This window comes from Sciurus vulgaris (genome assembly GCF_902686455.1).
Source record: "Sciurus vulgaris genome assembly, chromosome: 8".
NCBI classification, from domain to species: domain Eukaryota; kingdom Metazoa; phylum Chordata; class Mammalia; order Rodentia; family Sciuridae; genus Sciurus; species Sciurus vulgaris.
The window spans coordinates 109,800,855-109,826,059 of record NC_136468.1 but is presented as its reverse complement, the minus strand read 5'-3'; the positions used below and the strand labels follow the sequence as shown (position 1 = coordinate 109,826,059).

The 25,205-nt window shown below is 31.9% G+C and overlaps 1 protein-coding gene across 4 annotated transcripts in view; it reads left to right on the top strand.

The window, feature by feature from the left end:
• ZPBP (zona pellucida binding protein) overlaps positions 1–25,205 on the top strand; it is a 106,697-nt gene that overhangs the window by 48,421 nt on the left and 33,071 nt on the right. For 3 of the 4 annotated variants that reach the window (XM_079149916.1, XM_079149914.1, XM_079149915.1), the window contains one exon: positions 11,518–11,695. In XM_079149916.1, the coding sequence (XP_079006042.1) occupies positions 11,518–11,695 (178 nt within the window). Of the gene's footprint in view, positions 1–11,517; positions 11,696–19,697; positions 19,813–25,205 lie in introns of all 4 variants that reach the window. The other variant, XR_013765510.1, reaches the window with a different exon arrangement.

Sequence of the window (25,205 nt, the reverse complement as noted above, 5' to 3'; positions counted from 1 at the left end):
TTTCATAGTCCCATCTCCCACCTTTCCTTTTATTCCCCTTTGTCTAATCCAATGAACTGTTTCCTCCAACCTCCCTGCTTATTGTGTTAGTGTCCACCTATCAGAGAGATCACTGGGTCTTTGGTTTTTTTGGAATTGGCTTATTTCACTTAGCATGATAGTCTCCAGTTCCATCCATTTACCAGCAAATGTCATAATTTCATTCTTTTTTATGACTGAGTAATATTCCATTGCTGATCTATTATGTTGATCTCTTTTTTAATTGGGAAATTGATACCATTCATATTTATTGTTATTATGGGTGGTGTCAGAGAATGACAGACTAGCTGCTTTAATTTCACTACTCAGACATGAAAAGGACTAACATAGGCACTGTGCAGGTAAGGAACCTAGGAGATTTACTCCAAACAGCCCCAGAAACAAAGAGGAACCCAGTATCCTAATCAGTTCTGAGGCTTTTTAAAGTTATCGGCAAATGTTGTGAGAAATGTTGCAGTTAGCATTGAACTTCTGGAGCCTGATTGTTTGCAAATTGGAGTTGGCATCCACCCTGATCTGGGTGGGTGGGAATGAGATTGCTGTCACATCATGTGCCTTTCTCTTCCCTTGCCAGAGCAGGGCACATCCCATCTCTGGGCAGCATGTAGGATCTTTAGAAAATCATGTTCTATGTTTCAAGCTGTCTTTCTGTAGTACTTGTGTTTTGGACAAGTCTTGGCCACTTCACTGTGGATTTAGAAGACTGTTTAGTAGGGAAATCTTGATTTTATGATTATCTTACATTTTTTCAGGAAATAGTTTATAGTCATAAACATATATATATATATATATATATATATATATATGTTTATGCTTTGGCCCCCATTAGGGGACACAGCAGGACTGACTTGTGAATTGGAAACCTTTGTTTATAAATGTTTAAAAAGAACAAAAGTTCCTGCTGGTGATGTCTGTCTGACCTAGTTTGGTGATAAGTAAGAAATAATGAAGTATTCTGAAGCACTTCTCTTGATGACCACAATCACTGAAAATAGAATGAATCCAGAATATTATCTTAAAGTTTTGTGTAATTGATAACACCAGTGCTTTGCTTGCATGATCTCTTTTTGTGTTGTGTGTATGTTAGGAAGATTCTTGTCCTGGTTAATGGGATAAGGGGGAGCACTAAGCTAGGATTTTGTTTGCCAAGTCAGATTCTTTGGTCAAGAATAAGTTTGGGAGCTGGGCACTATGCCATTTACCTTTGGTCCCAGGTACCCAGGAGCCTGAAGCAGGAGTATTATTTTGAGTCCAGAAGTTGAAGGCCAGCCTTGACAACAAATTGAGATCGTGCCTCAAAAAAATAAAATAAAAAGAAGTTTGGGTTTTGGCAGAATTATATCAGGAAAATTATAAGACCCCAGTGTGGCAAGGTCTCAGTTGTAGTATTAGTCTTTTCTGGTATCATTAAGGGGATAGGCTCTCACAGAGGGGATGATGGGCTTGGCTTCTGGGGTCTTTGTTGATACCTGTCCTTCTTTCTTTAGCACTGCCCCAACCTCTGGCTATCCTTGGGGACAGTGAACCTCACCAATTTCCCTTTTATCTCCTATTGAATGCAGTGTTTACCCACTCAGAGAGAAAGTAACACTGCTTATGCTTGACTCCTGGTTTTGTTGTTTTTCATTTTTGTTTTGATTTTTGCTTTTGCTTTTGATAATTGGAATTTTGTATTTAAGAGGTTCAATTTTATCAGATTATGAATGGGCCACCTTGCTGCATGCCTGAGTTTATGCGCTGCTGGCCTCAGGGGAGTCCCTGTTTGCCTGCCTGTTGTTCACTTGCTTTATAAATATTTTGGTCCCAGGTTTTGGGATAATTGCTGTGTAAAATAGAAAGAAAAATTCATGATGGGTGCTTTTTGTGAAAAGAACTTTCTGAGTGCTTTTACCAAAAGCTGTGGAGCCTGCAGTTGAATTGTTCTCACTGATGAATGACAATTTTGCCCTGCAAAGATATTATGGTAGTTGCCTCCTATTATAGTAAAGTGATTCTGCAAACATATCATTGACTCATTGAATTCCAAAACGAATTATGACTCTATTTGGGTTTAATGAAATTTCTGATGTTGCTGAAATTTGCATATTTGCATGTTTTCCTTTTCCAAAGCAAGATCTGATGGTAGTCTGGATTTATTATGGTTTATGAATTAATAAATGGAATATTTAATTCTGTATATAAATTTATAGCAAGTACATACACTGGAATGAATGAGACAATCATGTTAGATCAACTTGTCAATCAAAAGACAAAAACAGACTTTCAAGTCTTGATGATACCTTGTAGACACTGGGTCTTTTCAAGGCCATTGCCCTCACCTACTGCTGCTTTGTCACATCAGTAGCTCTGTTGGTCTCTCACCCTCTTCACTTTGAGGTTGTACTATTTCACCTGTCCATGATATAGTCTGGCCTGTGACACTAACACTTGTCCAACTCCTTCATTTTAAAAAAGGAGAAACTGAGACTTAGAGGGCATTTTTGAATAGTGTTTAACTTATTATGACTTGGTATGGAATTTTTAAGTACCTTATTTTAAGTCATTCATTCTAGGGGAAGTAAGACCCTTATGACAAAGAAGATAAGCCAGATGATAGTCACATGAGAAACTACTTCATAGTTTCTGACTTTTGCTATTTATCTAGTCTACAGCATTCATTAGATCCCTTATTACCTCTGGGACATAACTAGACCTGAATACCTTACAACCTTAGTTTCTTACAACCTTAGGGATCCAGAATGTTAATTTATTAGACCTGAAAATTCTTAGGGGGAAAAATTTTTTTCTTCAATGTTGGTTCCAAGTATAGCTTTCATATTAAGTTCTGTGAGCCATAGACAACTCAGTGTTTGTGTATGTTGTAAAGAAGCATTGAGGTTAATTTTTCTACTGTGAATTTTGGATTGATGTAGTACCATTGGTTGAAAGTTTGTTCTTTTCTCATTGACTTATTTCTCATTGCACAATTTTGTAACAATGAACTGAGCTTATGTATCTATTTCTGAACCATCTTCTGTTCCTTTATCACTATATCATCATTATTCTACTACTAAACTTTTCATTATTGTAACAGTATTACACCAAGTTAATCTTTGGCTTTCGGCCCTCCTGGAGGTGCTGGCACAGGAGTTACATTGCTGGTTGCTTTGAGTATCTTACCACCCAGTTCTTGTATGTCAACCCAGGGGCCTGAGATTGCATGTTCAGAGGGTGGTGTATTGCATTTGCTGGATGTTTCTATTGCGTCCAGGAGCACAGGATGCTCCGTGCAAGGGCATCTCTCTGACTGCTGTGGGATGCTATGTATTGGTTCCCCTCCAGAATCTTCTTTAAAGTGGCACAGAGCCTATGACCATTTGAAAGCATGGAACTTGTGATTGTTGGCTCTCTATAGTGATCTGTGATGCAGAAGCATCACCCCCTGCCCTGCTGCAAAGATAGGTTGCTGGGGTGCTATTACTCTGACTCTCTTTTTCAGCTGTTCTTTCACTACTTCCTTAATGAGCTGTGGAGGGATTGAGGATTCCTACCTAGATCTTGTCTGCCATCTTCAGACTCTGGTTGCTTGCTTGTTTACTTCCTTGTATTCTTTTATTTATTTAATTTATTATTATTATTTTTTGTACAGGGGATTGAACCCAGGGGTGCTTAATCACTAAGCCTTTTATTTTATTTTTTATTTAGAGACAGTGTCTTGCTAAGTTGCTTAGGGCCTTGCTAGGTTGCTGAGACTGATTGAACTTGAGTTCCTCCTGCCTCAACCTCCCAAGCTGCAGGAATTACAAGTGTGTGCCACTGTACCCTGGTCAGTTGCTTATTTTTATAAGTCATATTTATTGCTCCATGTGGAATGGTTTTTGCTATTTTATTACATATCATTTATTCTGTTTTTCTGTTCTTTGTGTTAACTATTTTTGTTTGAATTGATCTGAAATAAATTTTTCCCTTATCATCTTTTCCTTTTTTTTCAGTTTTACTCTTTAAATGGTTTGGCTTTGTTTTAACAAATATACTCTACAGTAGTGCTGTTAGTGTATTTTTTCCTCCTAATAAATTTAAGGGACTTAAATACCTTTTTAAACTCCTGATCTGATTTCTTCTTTAATTGTTTCGTTTTACTGTATTTTAGTTCTGTTGTATTGATTTTTCTACTTGATATCAAAGTTATCACAGAATGTCCTTGAATCCTTATATTAACCCACAATTTTATGTGTTTATTTGCTTTCTTTTCCTTCTTGCATTCAGGTCCTTTCTTTTCTAGTCATCCTCTTCTAGAATTTATCATGACTCCTGTTTCTGCAGAAAATTTTTCTCTTCAGGAAAAATTTCAGCCAGAGTTCTTTTTAAATTACCTTTTCACCATTTGCCTTTCTGGAATTTCTTTTTTTTTATTTCTTTTTTTATTTTTTACAGACTGCATTTTGATTTATTGTATACAAATGGGATGCATCATTTCATTTCCGTGGTTGTACATGATGTGGATTCATACCATTCATGTAATCATACATGTATATAGGGTAATTTATCTGTCTCATATCACAATTTTTCATACCCCCTCCCTCTCATTTCCTTCTACATAATCTAATGTTCCTCAGTTTGTTTCTCACTCACCCCCCTCCCCCCCGCCATCCTTCACTCGTCAGGGAAAACATTAAACCTTTGGTTTTGTGGGATTGGCTTATTTCACTTAGCATGATATTCTACAATTCCATCCATTTATCTGCAAATGCCATAATATTATTCTTTATGGCAGAATAATATTCCATTGTGTATATATACCACAGCTTCTTTATCCATTCATCTGTTGAAGGACATCTAGGTTGGTTCCACAATCTAGCTATTGTGAATTGAGCTGCTATAAATATTGATGTGACTGCTTTACTGTAGTGTGCTAATTTTAAGTCCTTTGGGTATAAACCGAGGAATGGGATAACTAGGTCAAAAGGTGGGTTCATTCTAAGTTTTCTGAGGATTCTCCACACTGCTTTCCATAGTGGCTGCACCAATTTGCAACTCCACCAGCAATGTAAAAGTGTGCCTTTTCCCTCACATCCACGCCGACATCTATTATTGTTTGTGTTCTTGAAAATAGCCATTCTAATTGGAGTAAGTGAAATCTTAGAGTTGTTTTAATTTGCATTTCTCTAATTACTAGAGATGTTGAACACTTTTTCATATATTTATTAATCACCTGTATGTTTTCTTCTGTATAGTGTCTGTCTAGTTCCTTGGCCCATTTATTGATTGGGTTCTTTGTGTTTTTGGTATAAAGTTTTGTAAGTTCCTTATAAATTTTGGAGATAAGTGCACTATCTGAAGTATGTGTGGAAAAGATTTTCTCCCACTCTGTAGTCTCTCTTTTCACATTATTGATTGTATCCTTTGCTGAGAAAAAGCTTTTTAGTTTGAGTCTATTCTATTTATTCATTCTTGCTTTGATTTCTTGTGCTTTGGGAGTCTTGTTAAGGAAGTCTGATCCTAAGCCAACGTGATGAAGATCTGGGTCTAGTTTGTCTTCTATTTGGTGTAGGGTCTCTGGTCTAATTCCTAAGTCCTTGATCCATTTTGAGTCGAGTTTTGTGCAGGGTGAGAGATAGTTTAGTTTCAATTTGCTGCATATGAATTTCCAGTTTTCCTAGCACTGTTTGTTGGACAGGCTATCTTTTCTCCATTGTATGTTTTTGGCTCTTTTGTCTAGTATGAGGTGACTGTATTTTTGTGGTTTCATCTGTGTGTCTTCTGTCCTGTACCATTGGTCTGCCTGTCTATTTTGGTGCCAATACTATGCTGTTTTTGTTATTATTGCTCTGTAGTATAGTTTAAGATCTGGTATTGTGATACCTCCTGCTTGACTTTTCCTGCTCAGGAATTTTTTGACTATTCAAGGTCTCTTATTCTTTCAGATTATGTTCATGATTGCTGTCTGTATTTCTATGTGGAATATCATTGGGATTTTAATTGGAATTGCATTGGCTCTGTAAAGCACCTTTGGTAGAATGACCATTTTGACATTGTTAATTCTGCCTATCCAAGAACATGGGAGATCTTTCCATCTTCTAAGATTTTCTTCAGTTTCTTTCTTTAGTGTTCTGTAGTTTGCATTGTAGAGACCTTTCACCTCTTTTGTTAGATTGATTCCCCAATTTTTTTTTTTTTGAGGCTACATGAATGGAGTGATTTTCCTAATTTCTCTTTCAGAGGATTCATCACTTATGAATGGAAATGCATTAGATTCATGAGCATTGATTTTATATCTTGCAACTTTGCTGAATTCATTTTATTAGTTCTAGAAGTTTTCTATTGGAGTTTTTTGGATCCACTATAGAATCATGTCATTGGCAAATATTGACAGCTTGAGTTCTTCTTTTCTTATTTGTATCCCTTTAATTTCTTTGGTCTAATTGCTCTGGTTAGTGTTTCAAGGACAGTGTTGAATAAATGTGGTGAAAGGGGGCATCCCTGTTTTGTTCCAGTTTTTAGAGGGAATGCTTTCGGTTTTTCTCCATTAAGAATGATGCTGCCTGGGGGCATAGCATAGATAGCCTTTACAATGTTCCTACTATTTCTATTTTTTTTCTAGTGTTTTAAGCATGAATGGGTGCTGTATTTTATCAAACGCTTTCTCAGCTTCTATTGAAATATTCATATGATTCTTAACTTTAAGTCTACTGATGTAATGAATTACATTTATTGATTTCAGGATGTTGAAGCAACCTTCCATCCCTAGGATAAGCCCCACTTGATCATGGTGCACTATCTTTTTAATATGTTTTTATATGCGATTTGCCAGAATTTTGTTAAGGATTTTTGCATCTGTGTTCATCAGGGATATTGGTCTAAAGTTTCTTTCCTTGATGAGTCTTTGTCTTATTTTGGTATCAAAGTGATACTAGCCTCATAGAATTAGTTTAGAAGGGTTCCCTCCTTTTCTATTTCCTGGAATACTTTGAGGAGTATTGGTATTAGTTCTTCTTTAAAGGTCTTGTAGAATTCAACTGAAAATCCATCTGGTCCTGACTTTTCTTGTTTGGTAGGCTTTTGATGTCTTCTTCTATTTCAGTGCTTGAAATTGATCTGTTTAAATCGTGTATTTCTAATCAGTATATTTTGAACGTTCCCATTGATTTCTGCATCTCTCTTACACTATTCTGTTTTTCCTTCCTAGTTATGTTTTGCATTCTGAGAAATTTTTTCATATATTTGTTGTATTTTATTATTTTTAGCTTATTTGGGCCTAGTTCTGTTGAGTCTGTCCATTGAATTTTTTAAAGAATTTTCTTCAGGTAAACGTTGTTTTTTTAGAATTTTTATTTTTTATTTGTTATTAAGACCATTTTTGATGTATTATAATTATCTATAGTGGCATTCATTGTTACATATTCATTATTCATGTACATAACATAATTTGTTCAGTTTTGTTTGCCAGTATCTCCCTTTTTTTCCCCCTCCTGCCAGTGATGAAAGTAAAAGAGTGACTATTAAGGTGTTCATTCAATATTTAATTTCATTCCATTCACTATTTGTAGTTCGAACATGTTATTTTTCACATATGCTTTTTCTCTTGTGGTATAACTTTCCTTTTTCTTATTTTCTTTCCATTTTTATGTCTCTATATTTGAAACATGCTCTATATCATTTTTATATAACTGGTATTCCATTATCTTGGTTTAATCTTGCTTATTGTTGTCTGATTATTTCTTCATTTTATCATGTTCTTCATAATTCAGGTTGATGAAATCATGAGTGTTAGGCCTTTATTCCTAGATAGCTGGTTTGGTCTAGGCATGGGTATGTTTCTTTACAGTTTCATAAAGTGTCCAGGTTTCCTTTTCCCTAGTGATCCAGGGTTGTGTGCAAGCAAAGACAATTTTTATGTAAATTTTTGGCCTGGAATTTCTTGTACAACACAGAATATTCTATAAAAACTTCAAACCCACTTGAAAGCAAACAATTATGTAGGACTTCACAGAGGTTTTTTTGGTCCCCCTACCCCTCTATTCTCCATCTTTCCCCCACCTCATCCTTCTCCATCCTATACCCCAGCTGACACACAGAAGCTTTCCTGTTTTTTTTCCAAGTTTATAACTGAAAAATTTTCTGTGTCCACTGTTTTACTTAGAGTCTTACTCTCTTTTTACAGGCTTAAGGCTTTTCTCCGGTTTTCTTTAGGCTGATAAAATTGTAACACCTTGGAATACTGAGATTGACATCAAATGAATTAGGGACACAGCTACCATTAGGTTTGTAGTTTTCTTCTCATTTATAGCTCTTACCTCCCTTATTTTACCCTCTTTTTCTTGCTTTCCATTTCTTTCTCCCTGCCTCACCCTCTTTCTTTCTCCCTTCCTGCCTTTTTGTCTTCTGCCTCTTTTTCTTTATAGAAATATGTCTATGCAAGATTGTTCTATTGTGTTCAAATAGGTCATTCTTAGCATGAGGATTTCTCAAAATACACGGTATACCACCTGCTTAGAAATGGAAATAATTTCCTGTATTTTAAAATATTTTTTTTCCGTGTCCACTCCTTATCTTTTTTGGTGAGAAATATACTACTAAAAAAAGTTCATATGTCAGCTTAGATCTCTAATAATTTTAAAATATAAATTATAACTTTTCTTTAATCTTTCTTCTTAAGTGCCTTTTTTTAAATGAAAGTTTCAGTTCATGTGCAACAACCACCACTTCAGTGGTGAAGAATGGGTTCTGTTTTTTTGCTTCAGGCTTGTAGTAGTTCCCACATTATAAAGTGGAAGTTTTCTTTTCTGAAATCCTGTAGTACTCATTATACTTTATAGGAGTAGATTCTAACTTTCATAAAATTAAAGTTGTTTTATAATCCTTTATTTTCTTCATCAAATATTTGGTTCTGCTTTCAAACTTAGCTCTGTCTTATAAATCTCTACCTGATTCACTCATAATTGAGTACATTATCCCTATTCTGATGTTCCTGACATGAGAGGAACAGTTTTTACTTTTTATGATTTTTTTCGCAGTTCTCCATTGGGATATTCTATAAAATCTGGACACATTACCTCTTATTCATTTCCTGAGAATCAAGATCATTCATTTTATTTTTATGAAAATCCATGTTTCTTTTTTATTCATAGAAGACACCTTTAAGCTTCCTCTCCTTTTTGCTTTTTAATATTAATTCCAATCTCACTTGGTGACTATAATCATTTTTCCCCAGAGATTCCCAAATATAGGAATTATGCAAAGGTGTCCAAAGGACTCTGTCATATAGGTTTACTGTCTGTAAATATTGTTTACATTAGTTCTCCCTCAGTGGAATTATAACTCGTTAGACTCTGATCTTATATAATGTATATTTGTTCCCTACCTAGCACTAGTTAATTCTGTTTACTACCTATACTTGGTATGGCCAATGGAAGGGATTATGACATTTAAAATAAGTTGTTCAACTTCTCCATATTGTTACCTCATGTATGTATACAACTACATGACCAATGTGATCCTATAATATGTATGTACAATCATAAAAATGAGAGATTACACTCCATTTATGTATGATCTGTCAAAATGTATAAATGCATTCTATTGTCATTAGAACAAATAGAAAATAAAAAGAATATACATGTTACACTTAAGAAAAAGCACATATATTTTACATATTGCTCACTTTTGAAATAGAAGTAGTTATTTCTGATCATTGACCAGCTGTTGTAGAACATATTTCTTCCATATATGCTTCTATAAAGTTTCTTGGGGGTAGGAAGAGGAATAGAGTGGACTGGGAAATCTGTTGTGTATTTAGTCATACTCATTATCACTTAGACAAGATTACTAATTTATGGAGAGTTTTTTTTTTAAATTATGATTATTCTTGAATCATCCAGATTGGTTTAGAAAGTTTACTTTTATATTTGTAATTCTTACCCAACTCATAGACTTCTTTAACTGTACTGCTTATTAACCCCGTGTCCTGATAATTTCTGGTCCTAATTATTAACTCACTCAATATAAAAATGTTAAGTTAGTGATTCATAAAACTTCTTACCTTCTTTCTTTTTATTTACATTAGGAGATCTGTCCTCCTTTTCCTTTTAGAGGGAAAGTAGGGAACAATACTCTGATTTTTTTTTTTTTTTGCTTACCAGATTTTCTGAGGTCTAATTTCATTGTTTTATTTTGTTTTTGTACTGGGACTTGAACCCAGGAGTGCTTCATCAGTGAGCTACATGCCTAGACCTTCTTATTTTTAAATTTTTTGATAGGGCCTTTTTAAGTTGCTGAGGGTCTTGCTAAGTTGTAGAGGCTGGCCTTAACTTGTTGTCTTCCTACCTCAGCCTCCTGAGTTGCTGAGTGCTGAGATTCCAGGGTTACACTACAACACCTAGCAGTTCATTGGTGTTTTTTGTTTCCTTTTTCTTTTCTTTAATTTTTTTCTTTTTCTTTTTTGTATAGGATTTTAGGAAGCTGAATGATTTATGAATGTGTCTCCTTGAAACTTACAATTGTATTTTCACATTTAAATATATTTAGTTAAGTACACATTCACATCTAATTCTTAACTATTTATTTAAATAAAATGTGTGTTTGATCAAGTAAAAAGCAACAGATTTCCCCAAATTTATCAGAACAAAAATAACATTTAAATAGTGAAAAGCTATAAAGTAACTGAGTAATAAAACAAGACTTGCATATTTATACTCAGTTCAGTATATTGAAAAACTGTTTGTTATTATAGAAGTTTTCATAGAAGGATGTACTTTACACAATATTTGAAGAACTCAGAAAAGTTGAAATCACTGTTAGTGGTTATAAATGAACCCATTCATCTGTGCTTCTGATGGGCTGCAGGTGAAAGAAAATTAGTGTAGCAGAATGGAGCAGAAATAGCTGTAGAGGTTTTGAATCATAACTATACTTCATGTTTTTTTGCACAGATCTTATCACTCATAGAAAAGTATAATCTTCTTGTTGATTTAGGAGTCAAGCTAGAATATATTACATACATAAAGGTAATTATAGAACAGAATGATCTTCTAAATATTTTGTAAACTTATGTTTTAAAATGCAGACCTAAATATTGTAACAGGTGTTGTATTTTCTCTTATTTTTAAACCTAATTTTCTTTCTGAAAAGAGTGGAGAGGTGTCTGAGAATATGCTTCTTAATGATTCTTAAAATATATTCCTTTATGTTTAATTTCATAGAACATTCAATTTTAGGGCACTGTATTGATTTTGCTCTCATGCTTTTTATATACTACTAAAAATTCAAAGGGAACAAAGTGTTTGGTTGTATATCCAGTGGTTTCTTTGTGTTAAGAAAATACCTTTGGAAATACTAGAGGCATATAGATAACATCTTTTTAGTTTTACATGTGTTATTGTATTCATGTCTTATGAATGCAAGACAGACCTGAGACTGTTTTTCATGCCTCTGTTTTCTCTGTTCTAAAATGACATTTACTTTTTGACTTAATTTTTTTTTCAAATTCTATTTTTATTTTAGGCTAAAAATCTCATAGAGAGATTTTTTAATCAACAAGTAGAAGTTCTGGGCAGACGTTCAGATCCATTGCCTGAAATATACTATATTGAAGGTACTCTCCAGATGGTTTGGATTAATCGCTGCTTTCCAGGGTATGGAATGAATGTCCTGAAACATCCAAAATGTCCTGAATGCTGTGGTATGTAATGAACTATGATTTCATGTTGTCTATTGATGAAAATTCACTTATTTCATTATGCCTAAGTGAAAGTATATTAGTTTTTTATTGTTAACTGAATATTGCTTTAAGTTATTTAAGGTAGTATGTTTGAGGAGACTGTGTAAATCTAAGAAATAAAGGAAAAAACTGGCTTAATTTTGATCTTGATATTACTATTACAGCAAAGGTTCAGGGACATTAGACAGTTGTCTAGGAAGAAACAAAGATAATAGTTATAAGTAACTTAAGAGTTATTTACCCTAAAAAGAACCAAATGATGTATCTTTTAGAAACTGTTATCAATTTTGTATAGTATAGACAGGTATCTGTGTTTTTTTTTTCTTTTAGAAATAAGCATTTGAATTATTTTATTATGAATTATTTTCTCTAACTTTTGTTACTAGCACCAAGGGATCTTAGTCACTCTGACATTCATCTATCTTCATCTTTATTAGAGAAGAGTTCTATAAAGAAGTGGTTGCCTTTGGATTCAAAGGCTTTGCATTTTTGTTATCAAGAAATGAGCCCGGGGGTCAGTTCATTTCTAGCCTTAAAAACTTCCTATTATTAATATCACTAAGTCAGTACTATTTTTGTTTCATCTTTTTAAATTTGTTCTTCTCTTTCTCCAAGTTAGATTAAAAATCTTTCCATATATTAGAGCACCAAGTATTTTTTTTTGCTTCGATTTGGTTAGATTTTGCTTTATAATGTTTTTCTTCTATTGTTTTTGTCTAAACATATGGAATTCGACAAAACTTATTAAAAAGTTATCTTAGAAAATACAATACAAATGTAATCAATAAAATTACTTCCAAATGGAAACTTTGTAACTTTTTTGACAATAGTAGCTATGTGTATCAATGTAGCACAGAAAAGGATAAAGAAAAGGCTAGAAATAACAAGGATTGAAAGCAGAACATAGTAGTTTAGCTTTCTATTTATATGCATTTCTATTTGTATTCAGTAAAGACTTTAACAATAAATCAAAACTATTCAAATATTTACATCTTATGAGGAATTTTTAGTTTTTTAAATTTTATTTTCTTTATTTCTACATTATTCATTGGTACATTATAGTTTTACATAATGGTGGGACTCATTATGTATTGATATATACACACAATGTAACAATATAATTTGGCCAGTATCACACTCCTTGGCACTTCCTCACTCCTTTTCCTCCTCCCACACCCCCTTTCCTCTATTATAGTGTTATGTATAACTAAAAAGAACCAATAAAAATTTAAGAAATTGTTGGCTAATGTGAAAAAAAGATAATCCCAGAGAATGGAAGAAATATTCATAATGGATTTGACTCCCCAAAATTAGTACCCAGAACATATAAGAATGTATAAAAGAATATTTTAAAAAACACAGAACCAAAATAAAGGGCAAAAGATTTGAATAAGTACTTTGCAAAAGAGTTAATTCCCAATGACCAAAGAATATCTGAAAATAATGTTTAACCTTATTTTAAGCAAGTACAATGGAAGAGGGTAGATAAGGGTAAAAAATGGGACATGTTAGGAATTCAAATGGGGAAAAGCCATCCTGGAGAGTAATTATGTTGAGGTTACGTCTTCATTAATTGGATTGTCAAGAAAGGAGTAGATTATACTGAGAATGTGGACTGAATTTTCTTGGCAGAAAAAAACACACATCCAACACACACACACACACACACACACACACACACACAAGCAGGACTAAGAAAGGCACTTTTAAGAATTGATTACTGTCCATAGCAATGGACAGAAAAAATATAACAGAACAAGCAAATGTGATTGTATGGTTAGGCCTGAGTATGTGGTATATGTTGAGATTCAATTTTTTTTTTGGTTATATAATGTTGTAGTCTGTTTTATTGGAATGCTTGGTTGTGTCAGTGCCATTTGTTGAAAACATTATCCTTTAACCAGTGTTTCATTTAAATTTTGATATAGGTAAATGTGTTTATGGACATCCCTTATTTCATTAAGTTACTGATCTATCCCTATACCAATTGTGAAACTTTTTAATAGGATTCAGTCTCTGGTAAGGCACATCCTTGTTCATTACTGAGGTCCTTTGCCTCTTCATTAAAATTTTTGAATGTTTGTCACATTCTGTAAAGATGTCTGTTGTATATTCTTCATGACTCCATTGAATATATAAATCTTTTTGAGATAATTGACACCTAACAGTATTGAATCTGCCAATTCATGAACATGTGTGTGTGTGTATATATATGTATACATATACACATATGTATATATATGTGTGTGTGTGTGTGTTTGTGTTTATACATCTTTATTTAAACTTATCTGAGTTAAAATACTATATTTACAGAGGTCTTATATTTTACTTAGCTTTATATTTAGTCACCTGATATTCTTAAACTTTCTATTTTGAAATAGTTTTTAAATTCAGAGAAATTGCAAAAGTTGTACAGATAATTCCTATATACCTTTCATTACACATATCCTAATGTCAGCACCTTAATAACATTATTATTTTATTAAATTAGGATTTTAACATTAATATAGTATAATTAATTAGCTTATAGAACTTATTCAGATTTTGCCAGTATTTCTAGTAATGTCTTTTGAGGACCAAGATTCAATATAAGATATCACATTTATTTTACATTGCCTGTATCTTCTCTAATAAATCAATTGTTTGTTTTTTATGACCTTGACACACAAGGAAACTTATTCTGTAAGGTGTCTCCCAATTTGAATTGCATCTGTAATTTTCCCATGGTCAGGTTCAAATTTATGCATTTTGGGCAAGAATACCTCACAAATGATGACCTGTCCTTTTCCAAATGTCTTATCAAGAGATACGTATTATTTAAATGCCTTATTATGATGTTCACTTTGATCAGTGAGTTAATGTCATATCTTCCAAGTTTCTCCACTGTGGGTTACTTTTTTTATCCTTTTTTCTAAATGTCTTGCTGGGAAACTCTTTGAGACTATGAAAACATACACATATTCATCATACTCAGTCCACTAATTTTAGGATCCACTGATGTTTCCCACCTGTGATAATTGTTTATGTTTTATTTACCCTAATGGTAATTGTTAGTCAACTTTCCATCACTCTGTATGAATTAAATAATAAGTAGATTCCCCATTTTCTTACCTGCTGCTAATAGCTATTCTACTTTCTGCCTTTGTCAATTTTCTACTCTACCTAACTGATATAAATGGAATCTTATAGTATTAGTCCTATGAATCTGGTTTATTTCAGCCAAAATGCTTTCAGGGTTCATCCATTTAGTAGAATGGATTTGAAATTAATTCCTTTTTAAGATTGAACACGCATATGCCACACTTTGTTTATCCATTCATCTGTTGATGGATATTTGAGTCATTTCCATTTTTTGGCTCTTGTGAATAATGCTGTTATGAACTATGGTATACAATTTCCTTTCCTAGTCCCTACTTACAAATCTTTGCCTTTATACCTAAAAGTGGAGTTACTGGATCACATGGTAATTTTACAGTAGCTGTATGTACTATTTTATATTACCATGAGTAATACATAGCAGTTCCAGTTTTTCCATTTCCTTACTAACGCTTTATTATTGTTTGTTTTTAAAACTATCCTAATGAATGGGAAGTGTTATACATTGTGATTTTTATTTATATTTCCATAATTATTGACTAATACTGAGCATCTTTCTGTTATACTTTTCTGTTGTACTTGTTCTTATTGTATTTTTCTTTATCTCCTTTGGAGAAATTTCATTTAAAATCTTTTTCCTGTTTTTATTTTTGAGTTTTATGAGTTCTGTATAAAGCCCTATCGAATGTATCACTTGCAAGTATTTTCTCTGATTCTTTGTTTAAACTCTCTTGATTATACTTTAAACCTTGAAATGCACTAAATTGTAAATTTTGTTGATGTCCAATGTATTTTTTTGTTGTTGCCTATTCTTTTGGTATCATACCCAAGAAATCAATGCCAAATCTAACGTCATGAAACTTTGTTCTTATGCTAATAGTTTTAAAGCTTGAGCTTGATGTTAGGTCTGTTACTCATTTTGAGTTAATTTCTGTATATGATATAGGTAAAGGTGCAACTTTATTTGCCTATGGATATCCACTTTATTGCAGCACCATTTGTTGAAAAGATTATCCTTTATCCATGGCCTCTTTGTTAAAAATCAGTTGAAATTATGTGAAGGGTTTGATTTTGAGCTCTCTGTTCTGTTCCACTGGTTTGTATGTCCATATTTACACTGTCTTGATTACTGTAGCATTGTAGTAAATTTTGAAATCAAGATGCGGGAGTCCTCTTACTTGTTCTTTGTCAAGATTAGTCTGGCTATTTAAGGACCCATCAGATTCCATATGAATTTTAGAGTGGGCTTTTCTGTTTCTTCAAAAAACCTGATGGTATTCTGATAGGAATTGAATTAAATCTGTAGATCGCTTTGGATATTTTCTTTTTAAAATTTATTCTTTTAATCCATAAATACAGGATAACTTTTTAGTTATTTGTGTTTTCTGCAGTGTGTTGTAGCATTCAGTGTATAGGTCTTTGCTCGTTTGGTAAAAATTAATTCCTAACCATTTCATTATTTTTAATGCCATTGTAAATAGAACATTTTTTCTTCTTTTATTTTTTATTGATTCTTTTAAATCAATAGTTATACATAACATTAGTATTCATTTTAACACAATTATTAAAAAACATGGAATATAATATGTTCTAATTCAGTCTCTAGTACTTCCCGTTTCTTTTGCTCTCCTTTCCCTCATTTCCTTCCCTCTACTCTGTTGTTCTTTCTGCTATTTACTTACAGATTTTTAAAAAATTAGTGTCTTGTGGATATGCATAATGGTGAGATTCACTATGGTATATTCATATATGTACATAAGAAAGTTAGGTCAGATTCATTCCACTGTTCTTCCCTTATCCCATCCCTCATTCCTCCCTCTCAGTCCCCTATTTCAATTATCTTACTTTCGTTTTGATGGAATCCCACCCTTTAATTTTTTCCCTTGTTTTGGATTAACTTCTGCATATGAGAGAAAATATTGAAATTTTATCTTACTCCAAACAAAATGGCAGTTATCAAGAATATAAATAATACTAAGTGTTGACAAGGATGTGAAGAAAAAGGTACTCTCCTATGTTGTTGGTGGGACTGCAAATTAGTGCAACCACTCTGGAAAGCAGTATGGAGATTGTTCCCCAAACTAAGAATGTAAGCACCATATGACCCAGCTATCCCACTCTTCTATATATATCTAAAAGCTCTAATATCAGTATACTGTAGGGATGCAGCCACATTAATGTTTATAACAGCACAATTCACATTAGCAAACTGTGAAACTAATCTAGGTGCCCTTCAACAGATGAATTAATAAAGAAAATGTGGTATATATACACAGCGGAGTATTACTCAGCCATAAAGAACTATGAAATTATGGCATTTGCTGGTAAATAGATGGAACTGGAGACTATCATGTTAAGTGGAACTGTGTTCTTAATTTCCTATTGGGTATGTATTGTTAATGTATAGAAATGTCACTATTTTTATATGTTGATTTTGTCTCCTACAGCTTTGCTAAACTTATATCCTAAAGGATTTTTGAAAATGTTTTAGAGTCTTGAGGATTTTCTACATATAAAATCATGTCATTTGTTAACAGACAATTGTACTTATTTTTGTACAGTTTGATGCCATTTATTTTTTTCTTGTCAGATTGTTCTAGTTAGAACTTCCAGTAATAAGTAGCAAAAGAGAGCATCCTTGTCATCTTATTCTTGATTCTAGGGGAAAAGCTTTGATTCTTTAATTAATGAGTATGTTAGTACCAACTAGTTTTTCAAGTAAAATCTTTACCATGGTAGGAAATTTTTAAAATGTAGTTTGTTTAATATTTTTAATCATAAATGGGTGCTAATACTGGAAAAAATGTGTGTGTGTGTGTGTATGTGTGTGTGCATGTGTGTGTGTGTGTGTGTGTGTGTGTTTGGCATGGATTTACATAATCATGAGTTTTTCCTAGTTATTTGTTATTGGGATTTATTGTTGATTGACTTTTTCTTTCTTTTTTTGTGTTGAATAATCCTGACATTCTAGAAGCAAAATCATCTTAGTCATGGTACCCAATTCCTACATAATATGTTGATGAATTTAGTTTGCTTATATTTGGTTGATGAATTTTGTATCAGTGTTCATAAAGAATATTGATGTGTAGTTTTCTTGTAATTTTATCTTGTTTTGGTGTCATTATCTTTCTGAGCTCATTATAAGTTAAGAAATTACTTTTATGAGTTTGAACAGAATTTGTTTTACTTATTCATTAAGGTTTGTTGGAATTCCCTAGGGAAATCACCTGGCCAGTTACTGATTCAAACATGATACTTGTTACAGGTTTATTCAGATTTCCTCTTTTTTTTAATGAGTAATTGTTAGTATATTGTATGCTTCTAGAAATGAGTTCATTTTGTTTAGGTTATATGATTTGTTGACATGATTGTTTTTAGTATTTTTTTATCTTTTGTGTGTAAACTTTTGTGTGTAAACTTAGTACTAATGCTATTACTCCTGCTTATATTGAGATTTTAGTCATTTGAATTCTCTTTTTTCCTTAGGCTCATTAAAGTCTGGTCAGTTTTGTTGGTCCTATCAAAGATCTTTTTGTTGATCTCTTTCCACTTTGATTTTGTTGATTTTCTCTACCATTCTATTTTCTATTTTATTTATCTGCATATTTTTTTATTTCCTTGATTTTGCCGACTTTGTTTAGTTTTCTCTACTTTTCATAGATCCTTAAACTCCAAGTCAGTTTATTGATTGAAGATCTTCCTTTTTGATGTGTCTTTTTCCTCATTGCACCACCAGTTTTAGACTTTTTGTACATTAATCAGTTTGATGAAGAAAATTCTCTTCTATTCCCTATTTTTATTTTTAATCATAAATGAGGTTGAATTTATTTAAATGTCTTTTACACATCAGTTGAGATGATCATATTTTTAAATCTTTTATTATGTTTTTTTGAGGTATCAACTGATATACAAATGCTAAAACAATCTTACATGTACTGTAAGCTACACATGATTAGTTTTGTGTGTGTGTGTATCTGTATGTGTGCAGTAGTGCCATGCTGAAAATAGAACAAAGGACCTCATGCATATTAGGTAAGCACTCTACCACTGGGAAACATCTTTAGCCCAACATAATCATTTTTATCCCCCTTATATATTGCTTAACTGGATATGCTAATACTGTTACATTTTTATGTCTACATTCATGAGGGACTTTGGTTTATAGTATTTTCTTGTAAACAATGTGAAATAGTTTAATACTAGGGCACTACTGTTTCAAAAATGAATTGCTGTTTTCTTCTTCTTGGTTTTTCTTAAATGGCTAGTATAAAATTTAAATAATTCTCCTCTCAAATATTTAATTCTTTCATTGTTTTCCCCATCATAGGTTGGTGATTTTTTTATCCTATTTCACACATTTGAAATTTTTAACATTTATACAGGTAAATAGTAATTGTTTTGCATGATAATCTGTCAATAAATAAGATTTTACCTGAAGTGACTCCTGCAACTGTCTTTGTTGCTCAGCATTGACATACAATTAATTGCATGTTGAATTTACACAGTTTAATTGCTTCGAGATATATATGCTGATGAATCAATTACTCTGGCCAAGAAATGTATTATGCCCTGAGTTTTGCTTATGCTTTTTTCATGAACTCTTCCTTAACATTCAGTCCCAGACAAGTATTCATATACTTTGTATCACTTTATGTTTGCATACATTCCTAAATTTTTCTATAAATGGAGTCATGCAGTATATATTCTTTTGTCTGAATTTGTTCACTCAGCATGATTATTAGATTCATCCATATTGTTACATGCGTTAATAGTTCCTCTTTTGCTGAGTAGTATCTCATTGTATGGAGATACCACATTTTATTTATTTATCCATTCACCTGATGATAGACATTTGGGTTGTTTCCAGTTTTAGGCCATTACAAATAGAGCTGCTATGAACATTCCTGTACCAGTCTTTGTGTGGACATATGTTTTCAGTTCTCCTTGGAAAATACCTATGACTGTGATTGCTGGGTCATACGGTAAGTGTATGTTTAACTTCATAAAAGAAAATCCAAATCATTTTTTAATGTGGCCATAAATTTCAATTAAGTCAGCAATACTTGGGAGCTTTGGTTGCTCAAGATCTTTTCCAAAGCATTAGATAATTTTCAGTCTTCTTAATTTTGGCAGTTCTTGTGTGTGTTTGTTATGGTAGTTTACTGTGGTTTTAATTTTCGTTTTCTGACTATAAGATATTTTGAGCACCTTCTCAAGTTTCTCGTGACTCTTGATACTTCTTTTGCACTATTTCTGTTCAAACAGCTTTCCAATTTTTTAAAAAGTTGATGGTCATATAATTATCAACTTGTAAGAGTTCTTAATATAATATGGGAAAATTCTTTTCTAAAACATGTTATGAGTATTTTCCCCAGATTATTGCTTGCATTTTTGTTTTCAAAAGAAGAAGTTGGAGAAGTCCATTTCATTAATTCCTTATTTTGTAATGGTATGTTTATGTTCTAATAAATCTTTTCCTACTCTACAATCAGAAGGACTTTCTCCAGTATTTTTGAGTAGTATTTTTGGATTGTACATTTTATTCTGTGACCAAGTTTGATTTAATTTTTGTTGTAAGAGTCAAAAGTGTTTTTTTAACCATAAAAGTCATCATGTCTTAATTGTCTAGCACCATTTATTGAGCAAACTTTCCTTTCTCCATTAAAATGCTGTATTATGTCTTGTCAGAAATGTAGCTGACCATATTTGTATGTTTTTAATTCAGCTATATTCATCTATATGCCTACCATTTCACAAATACCTGTTTTGATTACTATAGCTTTATATAGTAGCTGTTGAAATCACGTAGGTTAATCTTTCAACTTTGTTCTTATTTTAAAAATTGCTTTTGTTACTCTGTACTTTGAATTTACTATATACATTTTAGAAACAGCATGTCAATTTCTAATTTGATATCATTAACTCCAGATAAAAAATTAATTGTATTTGTCATCTCAGCACATTTAGTCTTCTAACATTGAATATGGTGATCCTCCAGTTTTGTAAATTCTTTGAAATTGATTTCAAGGACATTTTGTAGTTTTCAGTGTGCAATTTTAACAAATCCATTTCTTAGATTTCCTCATAAGGATGTTATATTTTATTTTCTATAGTATAGATGGAATTGTTTTAATGATTTAATTTTCCAGTTAGCTTATAAGAATAGAGTTTTTAGTACTAACCTGGATACTATGGCACTGCTTATTAATGATTAGAGCTCATAGTTATTTTTTTACATAAATAAACCTAGCATCTATTGACAGTCTTATTCATTTTTATTATCCATGCCTTTTATTTCTTTTACTTGCTTTATTGTAATGACTAGTTCTCTAGTATAGTGTTATATAGAAATAGGAAAAGAAGCCACTCTTGCCCTGTTCCAGGATTAGAGATAAAACAACTCTTTCACTCTTAATCATGATGTTAGCTGTAGAATTTTCTTAGATGTTCTTTGTCAGTTGGAAGCAGTTCCCTACTGCTACTCTTTTTCTTAAATATTTATCATGAATAGCAAATTTCCCAGTGCTTTTTCTCTATCTCCTGAAATAAATGTTTTGTATCTTCTTTACTATATTAGTATTATTTGCTTTGATTAATTTTTCCAATGTTGAATCAACCTTTCTTTCTGGGCCAAACCCTCCATGCTATTGATTATTTTATTTATTGTTTGATTTGATTTGTTAATATTTACAACTTTCTCAAGAGAGTATTTAATTTTTTATAATGTCTTATTCAAGTTTTCAGATTAAGGTTATATTGACCTTATAAAATGAGTTGGGCATTGTTTCCTCCTTCTGTGCTATCTTTCAAAGTGTTTCTGTAGCATTGGTATTATTTTGTCCTTCTGTACATGTTGCAGTTAACCAGTTTAGAAGTCTGTGCCATTGATCTACGTGTGATGCCTTCACTAACAACAGTCTTTATTACTATACCTATTAAGTCTTAAAACTAGTGGACTGATCTTTCCCAGTTTTTTTTCTCTTATGGTGCTGTTTCCTGTTTCAGCTTCTAATCCCTTTGCTTATAGAAAATTTAAAATAAGCATATCTGTATTTATAAAAAAAATCCTTCTGATATTATGATAGGATGTATGTTAATAGATCAGTTTAGGAGTTTTGAAATTTTTATCATTTTACTAACTTAAATCTAATCCTTGAATATAATGTGTGTCCATTTATTTAGGTGTTCTTTCATTTCTTTCATTAGTGGTTTATAGTTACCATATATATGTTATAGATTCATATCTAGTTAATTTTACTTTGTAGATAGCTGCTTTAAGTTGTGTTGTGGTTTTAATTTTGATTTGCAATTGCTCAAAGTTATCATTTAGTAATTTTGTTGCTTTAGTTAATTGGCCTTGCCTCTTGCTACTTTGCAAAACTCATGGAAATTTTTGTATATTTCTTTGAATTTTGTATGTGTACTGACTTTTAAATCTTCCTTTTTAAAATAAAATTCACATGCGTAATCATTAAATTTATTTTAAATGTTGTTTTTATATTCATCCCATTAATTTCATTGTATATTTTCACTGTAGTAAAACTGAAAATATTTTCACATATTAAAGGTTATCTAAAATGCTTGAAAACAGAAGTGTTTTGGACTTCAGATTTTTTTTTTTTATTTTGGAATTGTCATGTATACCAGAATGAGATGTCTTTAAGAAGGGATCCAAGTCTAAACACAGAATGTATTTATGCTTCATATGCACTTTGCACACAAGGCCTCAAGTTGAGTTTTTGCAGTGTTTTAACTACAACTTGTCATGTAAGGTGAAGTGTGGAATTTTCCACTATGGCTTCACATACATGCTCAAGAGATGTTCAGCCTATATCTCATTATTCTTGATATTTATACTCATAGGACATTTAATTAGATTGGTTTTATAACCCATCACATATGGTTTATGTTGGTGAAGATACCATAACTGATCCGAAAAATTGGGTATTTTGTAGTTATTGAATGTAGTGTTTTATAAATATAAGCAGATTAAAGTGATTACTAGTGTAAAATATGTTTACTGATAGTGTACTTATCTACTTAAAACTTTAATCAGATCAGTTTTTGCTTCTTCCATTTTAAAACTGTTATTAGGCACATAGAGATTTAACTCTTTAAATTCTCCTGAATAATTGCTCATTTTAACAATATGACAAATTGTTCTTTTGCTTGAGTTTTTTTAATATTATTATAGCAGTTCCCAAATTCTTATTCTTATTATTTGCATGATAAGACTTTTCCTACTTTCACTTACTTTTAGCCTATTTGTATATATTGTAGACAGATTGTATTTGCGTCTTACTTTTTTAAACTTGAACTTTGAACTGTTTATATTATTTTTGTTATTTTCTATTTGTCTCCTTTGTTCTTTGGTTCTCCTTTGCTGCTTTTTAAATATTTTTTGAATATTTTTAATATTATAGTTAGTATATTTAATTGCATTTCAGTTATATTTAATCTATTTAATTTTCCTTTATATTTTTATATATTTATATAAATTACAGCAAACTATAATTTTGTTGTCTACTTAGAATTAATATTGTACTTCACATAAAAGTAGAAAACTTAGAATCATTGATGTGCCTCTACCTTTTCACTATTTGTTTTGTCATGTACATTTCATGTAATGTTTAAAAATCTTCCAAACAGTATTGTATTTTGGAATTAAAGAGTCTTACCTATTTTAAAGGACTTAAGAAGAAAAACAAATAGTCTTCTTTAATTATTCAAAAGTTCACTAGTACTTATGCTCTTCTTTTTTTCCTGAAGATTTTCCCTCTTTTATTTTGTTTCATCTAAAAGAATTTCCATTAGCAGTTATTGTGGAGAAGGTATGCTGGTGGCAAATTGTTTTATTTTCCTGGTATCTCAAGATGACTTCTATTTTTCTATGTGTTCTTCATTTCTTGAAATATAGTTTTACTGAGTATGCTATTCAGGGTTTGATTTTGTGTTTGTTTTTCTCATCCCTTCAAAGTTCTGTTCTGTCTTCTGACCAACATAGATTTTGTTAAAACATTCCCAGTGATTTGAATTGTTTTTTCCTTGTATATAATTTGTTATTTTCCTGTACCAAATTTCCAAATTTTTATTGTATTTACATTTCAATTATGATGTTTCTAGGTATGGTTTTCTGTAAATTTATCTTTTTTGAGGCTCCCTGAGATTCTTCAATCTTTAAATTTATGGTTTTCGCCACATGACATGTTATCATATGTTTGCTGCCTTATCTGTTGCCCCTCTCCCATCTTTTCAAGTTTCCCTTTTGTAAAGACAATTTTACCCATTGGTTATATCTGTTAATAGTATAAGTGTCCAAGACTTGATCTTTTCTCCCCCTATTATTTTTTAATTTTTACTGTTCAGTTTGATAAATTAATCAATCTGTCTTAAAGTGGTTTTTTTTCTCCTGTTCTCCATTCTTCTGTTAATTTTACCAGTAAAGTTTTATTGCAGTTATTCTGTATTTAAATTTTGAATTTTTATTTTTTATCACTTCTGTTTATCTAAGATTTACTATCTTTTCATTTATTTCAGATGTTCTTTAATATTTTTCTTGGAATTTATTATAGTTGCTTCAAAGTCATTGTCTGATATTTCAAACATTTGTCCTCTTGAAGTTTGCTATTAGTCTTTTCTCTTGATAATATATATCATAGTTCATGAATTCTTTTATTCTGTTTACTACAATTCCAATATCCTGTTCAATTCGCAAAGACTTTACTATGCTGGCCTTTCTTGTATACATATGTTCAAGGGTTAGCATGAGACTTAAATGGTTTCAAATTTCAGTTCAGTTTTCTGAGTATTTTAATACTGATTTGGATATATCCTATGTAAATGTAGTTGAAGAAGTTGACCGAGCCTAATCTAGAGTCATACACAGAATAAGCACAGCTGTTTCTTAGTATTTTGTACAATATTTTGGCTTCATCTGATCATGTCCTCAGGCTTCATTGCTTGGTCCCATTGTCCAGAAAGATGTCTAACATAGTTTCATGTACCTGCATTGTGTTGCTAGAACGCAACCCACCTCATAGTTTCTCTGTGAGAGAAAACAATTAGAACAAATAGGATACTTTTCCCTTTGTTACTTGCTTCTTCAACTACCCTTTTAAATTATCTTAATTTCCTTTGCTTTTTTTCATATGTTTTAGTGATGTTATAAACATAATGATGGGATTCATTTTTACATATTTGTGCATAAGCACAATGGAACAATATAATCTGGCCAGCATTATTCCTCAGTATTTCCCCTTTCCCAGTCCCATGTAAATATTTCATTTTGGTCTGATTTCATATTTGTCATCAGTGAGATAAATGGGTATTGGGGGACTAGACCACAATAGCAACATTGTAACTCCCAGTGGGAAGA